We start from the raw sequence: 15,781 nt of genomic DNA on the forward strand, positions 1-15,781 counted from the left end.
TCATCGTTTCACTCAGAATCTAAAATATCCTATTTTTATTCATAAATTTCAAAGCTGAAAAAAAAAAATTAAAAATTGCCTATATAACATAATAAACTTGTTAATTTTATTAATTAAAATCAGTCAAACCAAATTTCTTCAGTTTTCTTTAGCTTTTTGGTCAAACAGCCACTTTTTTCATCGACTGCAGAAGTGCAGACCTCTTACCTTGATATTAAGTTAAAAGTTAATATGGAAAAAATATTAACTAAACTAGTTTAAAAATAGTTAATCAATTTTTTTAATTAGTATGTGGACCACATAAACAGTGACTGCGTTATTTCTAATTTCCCAAATTATTACAATAAACAATTTTATTGAACTTTAATCGTAATGTACAGAGTATATACCTATTTTACTTTCTATGATAATAAATATTTAAACTATACACATCTCAATAATTAACAATTTTAAAAATATTAATTTTTTTTATATCAATTATTATAAATTGAAGTCATATAATATTATGCCTAGGTATCTAATTCTAATCTACTAGAATATACCTATCTACGTATATACACAATTATTTCATCAAGAAAAATAACAGAAATGTTTTTATTATCGTAGTAGTATTAGGTTGTTTTTATTTTTATATCAATATATTAGTATAAATCCATAAAAATGGAAAATTTCAAAATAATATAAATTTAATTGTTAATTAAACTCGTTAAGTTAATAAGTTTAAATGAAAATTAAGTAACTATAGTTAATGCCCACATTTTCCTATACCTTGTAAACCTGTCTATACGAGCTACGAGCCGCGAGTAAACTCCGTGCGGCCGTGGGAAATTAACTTTATTTATTGTACGAATTATGTCAATATTATTATTATTTTTTTTTTATTTATTGGTTAATCATCAACTACGAGGGTTATTAGCTTTACAAGAGTAATATTTACATTTTAACATTTAATTTGTTATATGGTATTGTACAATTCAATTTTTTTCAATATTATTATATTCTATATGACATATTATTATTGGGATATATCCATAATATTTAAATAAAATATAATATTGTAAATAATAAATATTAGTTTTATGACCACATTATGGGAATTCAAAAACGGGTTAGTTCATAGACAACTGGCATTAAATACAAAAACATTTAAATACCTATATTTGACAATAGTTAATAATATTATAATACATCGTTGCATATATACATTAAATGTGACATAAATTACGATGACGTGCAACAAAGTGTTATTTTTAAATACGTTCAACGTTGTCGACACTCAAAAAGTATAATTTTTTTTCAAAATAACAAAAATACCTACCTAGTTAGGTACTGTTTAGTCAAATTAACATGGGTAGTTTTATATCTTAATTTGGTCACCTTTTCATATACATTAGCCTATTTACTTACTATTTAGGCGTAGGTACTAAAAACTACTAAATAAATCCACATAATTATATAGTTGGTAATTGGTTCATGGTATATAATTATATAATACACGTCTTGTCTAATAGAAAAAATTATAACAAATATTAACAAAAAAGGTGTATTACATAAATCTTTATGGACTTATTTTCAAATACAATTTAATATGAATCGTACAATATTGTGTACTAAATTTGGTGTAATTATAGTAGGTACTATAATTATATTTGTATACAGAACGCAGAATCGTTTTCATACATATAGATAGGAATAGAGAGTGTACGTGGTAATAAAAATTATAATAACTAAATTATAATACAATAATATTATGTTATAGGTACATGGCCTATGTATATAATATAGGTAATCGGTTTTACTTAAAATATTTTCCAAACGATTTGTTCGTCGAACGTTAATATGTTTCAACGCGTCATCAACACCACCACCACCAATTCGACGATGACGTCGGAGGTGACCACCAAAACGATGGTGGAGGTGATGACCACCAAGATGACTGTGGTGGAGGTAGTGGCTGTGGCATCATTAAGTCTGTCCACGGAGACACTGGCGACGTCCGTTGTCTGGTCGGTACTGGTGCGGACGACGAAGCGGCGGCGGCGGACGAAGACGACTTGATGAACGCGCTCATTTTCATCTACAGCATATTGTATAATATATGTCCGTAAAAAGTGTCGGAACACCACTATTATTACCTACCTTTATTACTATAGCTATATGCCTATATTATATAATATTATTATTTAGCGTGTTTCAAAACATGCGTGATTTATTATAGGCCTATAAGAACTTTACTGTAAAGACCTATAAATAGATACTTATACTTTATTTTTTAAATTTTACTCCCATCCAGATATACAGAACCACATTACCGAACAACCAATTTACAATTTTTAACTATCTACCTACTTGTTAAACAATCCATAATCACCCATAAAAATTCTATCTACTTATTTAGCCGCATCTGCTTATGCATAATTATGGTCATATACAGGGATGGACCGTATCTAGACACTATTTCTTCGGTGTATATCTAGTATCTTTTAAAATATTTATGCGTTAAGATACAAAATGCAAATTAATAGATACATTATTTTTGCCTTTTTTTATCATTTTATCGTATCTAAAATGTGTATCATAATAATATGCTTAATAAGCAAATTTTCTGACGGTACGTACCAATATTTTTTATTATTTTTAAATTAGGACCATTAGGAGGAAAATAATCTAGATGTCTAGGGACAGAATTTTCAACGAAGTAAATTTAAATGTTGGTATTAAAAAGATCCCTAGAATCTACATAAGTGTTTTTTAGACGATAGGGGTGTGCCCTTTTTGAACTTAATATGAACATTAATTTAATGGAATAATTTTTCATCTCATGTTACTTTCATAGACCATAGTAGATTGACGGGATCACAAACTTTTTAATTACCTACATTTCTAAGTTTCTGTCGAAGATATTATCAGTTTTCTATCTTATATGTTGTAGTATTACAAGTTAATGTTGATTAATCTAACATATTGCACTCATTATGAGTAGATCACCTCGCATAAAACTAATAAGTGATAACTAAATACCTACCTATACTTCGTTAAGTTAATCATACCGAGGTATTTTTTACGTTTAAGCAACTTTACTTCGAGAATAATTTAAAAAAAAAATGTATGCTGTATCTTTTAGCAAAAAGTGACGAATGTTTCTCGTACCTTGTATATTCTATAGATACAAATTGATGTAGGTACCGATATATATATATATACGTTTTTCTAGTAGGTATAGGTATCTTGCCCATTCCTAAGCACTGGAAAGTATGTTCAAAATCGATGAAGTTTTAATATTAGATTATATTATATTATGTGATTATATGTGTGTGTGTGTAGGTTGATTATTTCAAATACCTATTTAAATAATAAATACTAAAATATATATCTTGCGGTTAGCAGCATACAACTACGTTCGCAATTATGCGCCGTTCGTTCTATACAGAAATTATTTTAAGAGTGGTTTTATAGTAAATTTATACAACACACGACATAATATACGTATTTACTTCTATATTATGTCTAGGTATATGTGCAGTATGTAGACGATCAGTACTCACCATAAAGGCATCCTTGATAGCTGTTAATAGTCCACACTTTTTGCACCACATTGGTCTTTGCTCCTGAAAAATCGGCAAATATATATAAAGTTATAATATGTATTGTAACACCACCGTGGTACCATTATAACCTCCATATATTATTATACACGTGGTAATAGATCAAGATTTTCAAGGAAGAAATTTGAGTTCAAGAGCGTTCAAGAAGTTACATGTGCAATATACAAGCGATACGTATCGAACTCAGACTTCGATACGAGCTGGTACGTAACTATTCCATACCGATACGTATCAAATTTTTCTTCTTGAAAATCTTCATTGTTTTATTTTTTTTCAAAAGTGTATATTTTTTTATTTCATCAAAAATGTATTACTTAATACGATACAATATTCATGTTTGCTGTCTTAAGTTAATTTAATTAATTTTTCGAGACAACTATATAATTTAAATTTAAAATAATCAATTGTAATTTCATTACAATGATTATTATTTATTATACATTTATACTCTATGGATTAATATTTATGTCGATAACACAGATATGTAGAATAAACATATCTGTGTTCGATAATGAATGGTAAATTGTATATTACATAGAATCAATATATCATTCCCTCCCTCCAACCCACTTCTACCAGTCGTTTTTAATTAACGTCTAATCAAAACCACCCTTACAAAAATATTGCAAAGAGCAAAGATAAACTATTCGTTTATAACGGTTTGTACGTACTTGCCGTTGATGGTAATAGTGCGTGGTGTAGTGATGATGGTGGTGTACTATGTGTTTTGTCATTATTAACTACTGTTCTCTGTTCTATTTTCTTCGTAGTGATAGTAGTGATAATTAATAATTGTTCATAACTAGATAGGTACTCGTGTGAAAAAGGACTTAATGCGATCGAGGAAAGGAACGTAAAAATACGTGCAAACATAAAATAAAATACTAATATGGTTTCCATAATATACACACTATAATAATTATTATGCACTATAATATAGCTACACGACAATTGACGATAAGGATTTTGTTAAAATATAACACATTTTAACAAAACATTTTTTTAAAAATTAGTCTTTATCACCATTTTGCGTTTTGATTCCCGTCTTATAATGCTATGTACAATAAACTATAACTATATAATATAATAATATTAAAATTGTCTAAGACTACATTTTTTTATTACCACTGGTCTATTTGTAACACAAAAAATATATTTATATTCAATATTATACACCGGCACACCGCTACCTATATATAGGTACTAATCTAGATTTCGATGTATATGTGTGGATTACTACAATAATTACTACTCTACTAACTAACTACTATAATTAAGTCCTATAATAAACTAATTCAATTGTAAAAAAAAAACGTAATGCGATGATGTTTAAATGTATATGATGTGTGACAATGATAATAATATGGCGTTTTTTCGTATACACACACATACTTATCGTACAGTACCTATATAATATGTGCGTGTACACAAATTATTTTATATTAGCTACATTAAACTACTTAATTTATAAAAATATATATTTATATTTATAATAATATAATGTACATATTATACGTGTAATAACTTAACATAATAATATATAATATTAATATGACGTACGGATGAACGGAAAATAACAGACGCCGACGACGAAAGACTAGAAATAATCTTAGTGACGTTTTCTCAATTTATTTACGAAAACAGTGATTAACTGAAAATACCACGATGCAGGAGTCTCAAGAGGTTTTACACAAAAATAAATGAAATTGTAAGAAATAAAAATCAAAAATGTACTAATTAATTGTTTTATCTATTTCACTGTTTGAACAATCACGAATTAATCGATATTGTGTTTCCCAATGCATAAAATTGAATTATTTTTTTTTACGTATTATAATATATTATGATATGACCGAATAAAAAAAAATGTATTATATTTTTTGTTTTTAAAATTGTATATATACATGTACATGTATGAACATTTACTATGCATATTATGTGCAATATTAGCAAACCAATACGAAAACGTTAGGCGTTCACTCCCAAAAACATAACCAGCTTTTGAAATTTATAACGGGTTTGAAAACGTTTGTATAATATTTTATGCATCAGCCAATATTACATAATATGACCAGAAAGAGCGAGAGAGAGAAGGATTACGAGTGCTTGGTGGTGAGTGGAACGAGCGTGACGATGATATTTTTAGTATCGAATTTATCATCGTTGTCGCCGTCCGTAGTTGACCTATCCGTACATTAATTTATAATTTTATAACATATATTATATATACGTTCATCTTCATGTAAACGATGATTATTACGACGTAAACGTCGGATGACGCGTATTAGTCGGTCGGTCGGTTAGACAATATATATGTATATACATACATACATACATACATACATACATACATACATACATACATACATACATACATACATACGTACATATAGAGTGAGCTTTAGCTGGTGTTGGTGCTTTATTACTACTTAACTAGGTACTATATAATGAGTGTACGCCACTCCCGCCGCCGTTACCGCTGCCGCTGGTGATTTACAACCACAACCGGCGACGCAGGTCTCGGGGTCGGTCGTTCAACAGCTGTGTATACGTGACATCTTGCTCGTTAGTGTCTGCCACTGACGCAAATGGTCGACGGAAAAAGCCTCCAATCTGACGCCTTCTTACCGGGGTGCCAGAAGCCGAAGCGGCTCCATTTCCACCAGGTCCGCCGCTGCTGGAACCACTGCTCGATCCTAGGAAACCCAGAAGATCAGAACCACCGCCGGCACCACCGTTGGTACCATCGCCACCGTCACCACCGGCTCCACCCTATAGTAATTACAAAATTAAATAAATATAGTTCATAACTATTATATCTTGATTATATATTATATTATGCGTACGTAACTGTACCATTAAACCACTGCAGCACGATATTATTAATATTTAAAAAAGTGGGAGGGTACTATAATTATTTTAACAGAGTTCAGTCTCAATCGTAAGTAATGGTAACAAGCAAGACTTCACTATTAAATATCGTCGCCGTCTCTGTGTACACACAATGTATTAGTATTTTACTTGCCACATCCGTTGATGTAGACGATGATGAAGATGCGGAGGCAGACGCAGATGAAGCACCAGCAGAAGATTGTGATAGGATGGTCGCAAACAAATTAGCTAGTATCGGACTTTTCGCTACCGAATTCAGTGAAATCGAAGACTTCACTGCATTTTCAGAGTTTGTGCCTTTTTCCCCGGGTCTCCTGGCTGGTACCATCTTAGTGGTGCTTGAAACCGACCCAGAATCCGATCCCCCACTTGATGAACCAGATAATGGAGCGACTACATTTAAGATAGATCCTGAATCAGATCCTCCACTACCATTTTCTGTTTCTGCTGCATCACCACCACTCGATGAACCAGATAACGGCCCAATAAGTTTTAAAATAGATCCAGAATCCGATTCACCATTATTCCCTTCGCCACTACTAGATGATCCAGATAGGGGACCAACTAAATTTAAAATAGATCCGGAATCCGAACCTCCACTACCATTCTCTGTTTCCACGCTGTCACTACCACTGTTACCACCACTCGATGAACCAGACAGTGGTCCGATGAGTTTTAAAATAGACCCAGAATCCGATTCACCACTAATTCCTTCGCCACCACTAGATGACCCCGATAATGGAGCAATTAAGTTTAAAATAGATCCTGAATCTGATCCTCTGCCCCCATTATCTCCTTCCATCCCACTATTTCCACCACTTAGTGACCCAGATAAAGGCCCTATTAAATTCAATACGGAACCAGAATCCGAACCCTTACCTCCCTCACTACCGCCACTAAGAGACCCTAGCAACGGCCCGACAATCTCTACTATCGATCCGGAGTTTGACGACCCGCTGCTGCCACCATCACTATTTTTCTCTTCATCATCACCACTACCCTCTTGCTCATTATCACCCCCAGCATCACTATTTCTACCCCCACTCGATGTTCTGGAAAGTGGTCCAACCAAACTTAATATGGATCCAGAATCTGAACCTCCATCACCCCCACCACTTGATGAACCTAAGAGAGGACCAGCCAAGTCAAGTATTGATCCGGAGTCTGAACTTCCACCTGCTCCCTCACTTCCTCCACCACCACCACTTAACGTCCCAGAAAGAGGTCCTGCCAATTCAAGTATTGATCCAGAATCTAACCCTCCAGCACCACCACCTCCATCACTTAATGAACCTAAAAGGGGACCAGCCAAGTCAAGTATTGATCCAGAGTCTGAACTTCCACCTGTTCCCTCACTTCCTCCACCTCCACCACTTAATGTTCCAGAAAGAGGTCCAGCCAATTCAAGTATTGATCCAGAATCTAATCCTCCGATACCACCACCCTCACCACTCAATGAACCTAAAAGGGGACCAGCTAATTCAATTATTGACCCAGAATTTGAACTCCCCCCTCCGCCCTCACTACCATCACTTTCATTACTGCTGCTGTCACCTGTTTCGCCTACTCCGTTTTGTGCTGCCACAGTCATCATCGCTCCAGTTCCATTTCCATTTGCCACCGTTGAAACCGTAATTTCATTACTATCGTTGTCATCATCCAATGACCCATCTACTTCGTTATCGTAATCGTCAACATCGCTTTTACCATCCATATTTTTTGGTACTGCCCTCTTGTTTCTCGTGGTATATAACAGCGTCTTCAACGAATTCTTAAGACCGCCACTTCTAACGTCGATGTCAATGGAATTGCTATCATCTAAGTAGTCAGTTGAATCGTCCACTAGGGTGTCATCGCTGTCGTCACTTCCTCTAGGTCCCGAGTTAGTCTCTTCCTATACACACATGTGTGATAGGTAATGCACAACAATGTAACACTTTGTTAGTGTAGTTGTGTTTATATGTAAATACAAATCTAAAGACTACTAATACAGTGATGTTTAATACTTTTGGTGGTAAACATATATATAAAATATCATGCAACGACAACGATACGATAGTGAGACAGGGTATTAGGATTGACTGTGTTGGTAGTTGTGGTATCAATGCTTCAAGTCACTTCAGGCATTGAATGTAGTGATGGAATATCGCCACTGACGAATTCGCGTTACAACACTAATGTTATTTACTATAATGTATTTATGGAGGTACGCCAAGTACTTCAAACGCATCGATGACTATATACTTTAGTGTGTCACTGTGGTAGTAGTAACATGTCAAACAGGCACAACTTAAGTTTTGGTATAGACTAAATACAAAAATTAACAAATACTGCCATTACTAAACATTACTATTACTACTGTAGCTGCTATTAATTTATATAATAATACAGTGCTACTGCTGATGTGGTGTAATACGTATTAACTAATTAACTATATTATTTTAAAATGAAAGTACATACTTACAGTGCTCAATATTTTACTTCTAACAATGAAAAAAAAAAAGTACTTACGCTACTGCTGCCTATCAATGGCCCAATCAGTGCCAATATGCTACTGGATCCTGAACCACCCGCTCCGGCGCCCTAAAATACATACATTCAAATAAGTATATAATACTATGCAATTATTTCTTTATTTGCGTAGTAATAATATGCATAAAGAAAAAATTATATGTATTTATTGGTGAAAAATACTAACTGTATCGTCACTTGCGCCGCCTGTTGATGGATCTCCACCTCCAACACCACCGCCGCCACTAGCTGACGTACCACTGGACCCGCTGCTACTACCCAGCAAACCGGACAACAGACTCAAGACATTAGAACCAGCCGGACTACCAGCGCCTCCATTGCCATTCAAATTGTCTCCGCCATCTCCACCATTACCCTACCAGTACATGTTTACAAATATTATACTTTTATACGTGTATAAGTGTAAGTATAATTATAATATATTATAATCTTTTTTTAAATTTAAAACATTTAAAACCTGTTTCGACCATAAATTTAACTATAAAACTATAAACTATAACTAAAAGTTATTTTACACAACCATGCACGCGTAGTAACTTATAAATAATAATATATTATATCTTGTAGACTAGACTAGAACTTACACCACTACCGCTGCTGCTACCCAACAAGGGTCCCAAAAGAGACAGAATACTGGAAAAGCTGCTACCACCAGTGGCTCCATTTGGACCAGCCAAGTCCGGACCGCTTCCGTCAGTTTTGCTGACGTCTCCTGTGCCGGACGCGGCTCCCGCAGATCCAGCACTAACGCTCTATACCAAATACGCACATAAAGAAACGTGAATTTAATGTATACACTTGTAGTGGATGAGTAGCTTTCAGGTGATGATTGAGGGGGGGGGTATTATTTATTCAACTCACACCACTGCTGCTTCCCACCAACGGGGCGACTAGATTTAGTACGGCTCCACTGCCACTGCTTGCATCGGCCGGTGCCGAAGCTGGAGCTGCTCCTGCATCCAACTGTAACGTAATAATTTAATATTTCTATATTTTAAGCGTATACACACTAGATAATAGTAAAATCACACTAAAGTTACAGTTGAGAACTTAAATATACATAGATTGTTCATATTTAAAACGTAGGTTTAATGATATTTATGTTGGTGGTTATAATAGTCATAATTAGACTATAAGTAAAATTATTATTATAAAGATATTAGTATAATTGGTCAGAGGTGTGGGATAAAACTTGTTTCTCTATGATTTGAAAATTTCACATTACTTATTTTCAAAATTAATATTAGATAGTTTTTGGTAGAGACTATATTCCCTCCTTATTTTCGTCTATGATGACTGATCCAAGACTTACCGTTCCACTGGATGATGATCCAGCTACAGTCCCGCTGCTGCTACCTAATAGCCGGGTGATGACTTCTAAAGCTCTAGTTTCACGGTGTAGTAGCTTCTGCGATTCACCATTAAAGTTAGCCTATGAACAATTTGATAATTAGTTAAAATAAACTAACTGCGCCATAAACATACATCAACGATTAATATATAATATTGATTTCTACAGAACCTGGGTGGATCAAGATACAAATTATGGTTTTTTTTAAATAATCGTTTAACCTTCTCTCGGTTAAAATAAATTTACTAGAAATTATATGAATTGCAAATTAAACTCAGATTATTGTTACATTGAAAAATAATTTTGTATTCGCCAAGTAGACCTTCAATAATAAATAATTATTATATTATACTATAAACCTACAATAATCTATGATAAATATCTGATAAATTAATTATGTATACTGCATCCATAAATACAGTCATAAAAAATCCATCTCAGGTATTTAAGTATTTTCATTGAATAGATGCATAATTATTTTTAGTGATACACAATCGATAAAATGATATTTCAAAAAAATGTTTATATAAAATGTCTTTATCTATTACGGAAACTTTGCTTAAAGATATTTAAAATGTTTTAATCACTAAGTTATATCAGTTACAAAATCAACTTAATTTGTAATGGTTTCTGGTTGTACCTAGGTACTTATTTACTTTATTATTACCGACAATTTTGATTGTCAAACCATGAATGTTGGTTCATTATTTTATTAACTATGGTTATGACCTTCTAAAGTTTAGAAAACTCATATTATATAGTTTTAATATAATTGAAATTAATAATTTTTTATGTAAGTAACTATTATAAAAATTAATAAAGCAATTCCGGTTCTGCGTAAGAATTCCTATTTAAGTTTATAAATATTTATATAATATATATTTAACTCTTGTTTCCAAATGAAATGTATTTCAATTATTTCAATTAAAATTATTAAATAATTTACTACCTTCAGATGGTCGTAATTAAAAATTTAAAAACAGTTTATAGTTTTATAATCAACAATTTCTGAAAAAAAAGAGTTACCTTAATCCTTAAAAAAAAATTGTCTACTTATACAACTAAGTGCTTAAGACATATTAAATCGTCACAAAAATTAATAAACTATGCGTACAATGACATAACAGATACACAATATATAAACGGAAATAACAAACTACAATTTATATTGTATTAGAAAAATATAATTACTAAGGACTATTATTAAATTAAGTAATTTTAAATAATTTTCAAATAGACGTAGTTCCAATTTGTATTTGATGCAATGTATGATAAATTATAATGTATGTATAGCCTAAATTATTAATAGAATTTAATAGAATACCCTACTTTATGTTTATCTGACCATATTCTTCAATCCAATCAAAGAATCAGTGAATTGTGTTAATTAAATTACCATATTTTTAATATTATATTAATTGTTATATTTAAATGTGTTTATACCAGCGAACAATCATTTGTATTTAAGAGTACTGAATATTTAAACTGATATAAATTGTAAACTGACTTCTGATTAGAATTATTTAATAAACGAGTAGATTTATTATTTTGCTTTCAAATTTAAAACAATTAGGTCTGGGCAAAAGTGAGCGAAGCAAAACGAGTGACCACTTTCAGTCTCTGTGTGCATTAAATATTTTTTTTTATATTATGTATAGTGTACACACATTGGGTGGAAATACGTGTTGGTTTGCTAACAAACGGGTTATTACTGTAATCATTTTTATTGAATTTTAACTCGTTTAAGAACGTGAACCATTATTCCGTTTTTTTTATGTATTCACTGCACATTGGTGCTTAACATAATATTTTTAATTAAAAATGCACTGTCAACTTCAGTCAGTAAATTAATTTGAAAATTCTTGGATAACCAATATGGTTCAAAATCTAAAATTTGTTAAGCGCCGATTTTTGTTATATTTTGTAATCAGCAACACATTATTATGTCGAGTTGTTCTCGTTATGTAATGCAGTATCATAATATTATAACTATAAGTTTTCTATTCTACTTTGTAACTCAGCGATTTGTAACACGTTAGTTGTACCTATCTAGTTTATAAATATTATTTCATTCAAAACGCAAGTATAAAATGTTTGAACTGCTATAATTTATCACGAGATGAACGTGCTGACAAATATATTAAATTATACTCAGTAAATAATATTATATTATAATTTATAAGGAATACAAATTGCACAGGAGTCTACCGCGTATACCACATACCTAATAATATGTAACCACATGCACAAGGTGTTATACAGACATACAGTTACCTATAGTTATGTTATTATATTATATTATAGTAATATGCCACTATTATATTACGTTTATATTGCGTGTATGATGCAGGTACACTGTAGTATAATATTAAATCTCTCAATCGTTACCCAGGGCCACCCTTAAGTGAGAACCTAGAATTACGATTTTGCCATGAAAAAGAATCGAACGATATTATTAGGAACGCTATCGAAATAATTAGATACTACTCGCATTGACAGTTGAGACAATAATTCATATGTAGGTAATAATAATAACGAATTGAGGTGTTCTAATTAAAAACGCAATACTCGTATAATATTATTATCTACAATTTAATATTTAATTTTTACGCCCTTCTATTTGCTCTCGGGCGACGTCCAACGCGGTCGTATGGCCTACAGCGACGGCGCTGGGCACAATATGTTGTTATGATATTATTATCACCCGTTCGCCCGGCCGAGCGGTGAGCAATAAAAATATATAGTCGGCGAAAGCGATAGTGACGCCGTTTGGGTACATATCGCATAGGGCCGGCCCCGGAGCGAGGAGCTATACGGCGGCGCGAGCGATGACGGTGACGGCGAAGAACATCGCAACGGTTTGGTGAATGTGGGTCACCACAGATCGGCAGATAGCCGGCAGGCGACCTTGGATCACCGCCGCGCTTACGCACCGGCGGGTCCCCGCCGCGGTCGTCATTGAACCACTTACCGGGAGCGAGCGGTTATAAAATCACGTCCCGCCGCAGCCACCTCACGTCTCCACCACTGTGCCGGACGATGACCGCCGCCGCCGAATATTATAATGATATTATACTATTACTATAAATTATTATTATATCATTGGTCGGATAATATTATTTTACGCGCGCGCGTCTTGAGCATTAAAATTATTATCGCGCGCCCGTGTCATTGTCATCGTATATTATCATATTATCGTTAGGAACTGAATATATTATCGTATTACATTATCATAATATTATTCAATTGAGATGTATTATACGTTTACCTTTTTCCAGAATTACGACGTCCACGAGATTACGGGAATTATAGAATTACGATTACGACGAGATAAAATATTTACATAAAAGTGAATAATTAATAATGTCTCTCGCTCGAAGGAGACGGTTTTCGAAATAGTTTTAAAAGTGAAAACGATAATGCACCGGCCTCCTACTAGTTGGTACACATAACTATAGTATGATAATAATATTCAAGTGAAATATAAAATGCCATTCTAGTATTCTACATTTTTTAATTATTATCTATTATAGGGTAATATAGGGTATCCAGACAAAGTTTTTCAAATCTACAAACGGTGTAGTTTTTCCAAAGCAAAAAAAAAAAATAGCAAATCTACATCATAATAAGTTAAACAGTCGTGCCTATATTATATATATAATAGTATGTATACATATTATAATATAATATCTATCATATAAAATAGTGCATTGGTATATATATATATATATATGGTCACGCAAAAACATAATATAATAAAATAATATTGTGACAGCGATGGGAAAAGGGGATAAGTTGGTTGTGCACTTAACGATCCGACTCCATAAATAGGAGAATCCGGAAAACTCTACTTTTATCGATCTCATACAACCCGGGATCGTGGATTTCGTGTGGATATTGGTTTCGTGAATCCGATGGGGATTTCATGTAGCTTTTTTTTTATTATATTATTATTATTTTACTATCGTTATTATTATATTTGGCATGGGTGCTCTCCTCAAAGGGATCTCTCACAGTGAGTATACATTTTAATATTATTAATGCATATTATAAGCTTGTACGGTCTAAGGTTATTATCATAATTTTTTTTTAGTAGTATAATGTATCACACGTACCATCAATGCAAATATACGTATTATATATACATTGTATATACGACAATGGGATAATGATACACGACCGATTAGCCTTAAATAATAATAACATAGTAATAATAAAAACGATCAACGCCGCACAATACTATTATTTTACGGTGATGATATTATGACTATTTACCTGTGCGTTGAAATCTTCTAAGGCAGCGGTCGCTACGACCAGCATAAAGGTCGTTATAGCCACGACGCTGCAGCTCGTGCTGCTGCTGCCGGTGATCCTCATCGTCGGCGTGTCACCACAATATCGTTAAATGTTAAATGGCAAATGCCAACTGACGCTGTCCGGACAAATAAGAAATCCCAACCCGATCGTTATAATATATATTAGTGATAATAATTTATTTATTATAATTATAATTATATTAGCCATGTGTAGTAGGCAATATGATATTATGTCAGCAGCGTGTGCGGTAATTATTATTATTATTGTATTTGTACAGTGCGAGTATGATAAAAACGTATTTTATTTTAAATATTGACATGTAAAAAAAAAAAAAAATCCGTTAACACTTACGACGGTATTGCGCGAAGGCGTGGATTGCAGCCCGCGGAACTCAACTGCTGGGGAAGTTTGAGTTTTATGTCACGTTTCCGGTCTCGCCGAGCTTAGAAATAAAAACTTAATGTCGATACGAGAAATGAAACTCGCTACTACTACGTGCGATATGTCCGCCGAAGTAAAGATAATAATAATAATAAACTAATAAGGAAAAACGATTATATTATATCGCGAGCGATCTAATTATTGGTATGTAAGTCGAGAACAGTCTTCGCTGGTTTATATAGACAAATAATATTATACTGCTGCCACTGCTGCTGGTGCTCCGGTGCTGCTCTGTTGCTGTTGCTGGCACTGGCGTCTTCGGTATACTGTTGGCGGACCGCCCGTCCAGTCGCTGCCGTCGACGCGGCCAGCGGGTTGCGCGTCGCGTCGAGTGGCTTTCGGGGGGACGCCGCGTCGTTTTTGGGGACGTATAGGTGGATATCCAGCACACGTACAGCATGCACCGCACGGTCTTCTGCCCGCGGTCCCCGTCACCGCGAAAGTCGTCCCCGCCACGCACTAATTAAGCCTTCACGTCGTCTGCGTATTATTATTATGGTGGTATATAGTTAAATATTATATTATTATTATTATTATTATTATACCGCATATATCGTCTGCCGCCGCTCGCGATTGGGCAACGGCCGGCCGATTACGAGACCGCCGCATCGGCCTCCCGAGAGGTTTATAATATACACATAAG

The 15,781-nt window shown here is 33.5% G+C and overlaps 1 protein-coding gene across 1 annotated transcript; it reads right to left on the reverse strand.

Moving 5' to 3' along the window:
• Positions 1-4,495: 4,495 nt before the first annotated feature.
• LOC100163954 (uncharacterized PE-PGRS family protein PE_PGRS10) lies at positions 4,496-15,428 on the reverse strand. The gene is made up of 8 exons (XM_001945109.4): positions 15,049-15,428; positions 14,656-14,812; positions 10,342-10,461; positions 9,891-9,992; positions 9,614-9,781; positions 9,196-9,384; positions 9,009-9,080; positions 4,496-6,377 (listed from the first exon to the last, which is right to left on the reverse strand). The coding sequence occupies exons 2-8, from the start codon at positions 14,755-14,757 to the stop codon at positions 6,099-6,101; spliced, it is 1,032 nt and encodes a 343-aa protein (XP_001945144.1). The 5' UTR covers positions 14,758-14,812; positions 15,049-15,428; the 3' UTR covers positions 4,496-6,098.
• Between the last annotated feature and the right edge of the window lie 353 nt (positions 15,429-15,781).

The sequence above is a fragment of the Acyrthosiphon pisum genome, chromosome X, assembly GCF_005508785.2.
Source record: "Acyrthosiphon pisum isolate AL4f chromosome X, pea_aphid_22Mar2018_4r6ur, whole genome shotgun sequence".
NCBI lineage: Eukaryota > Metazoa > Arthropoda > Insecta > Hemiptera > Aphididae > Acyrthosiphon > Acyrthosiphon pisum.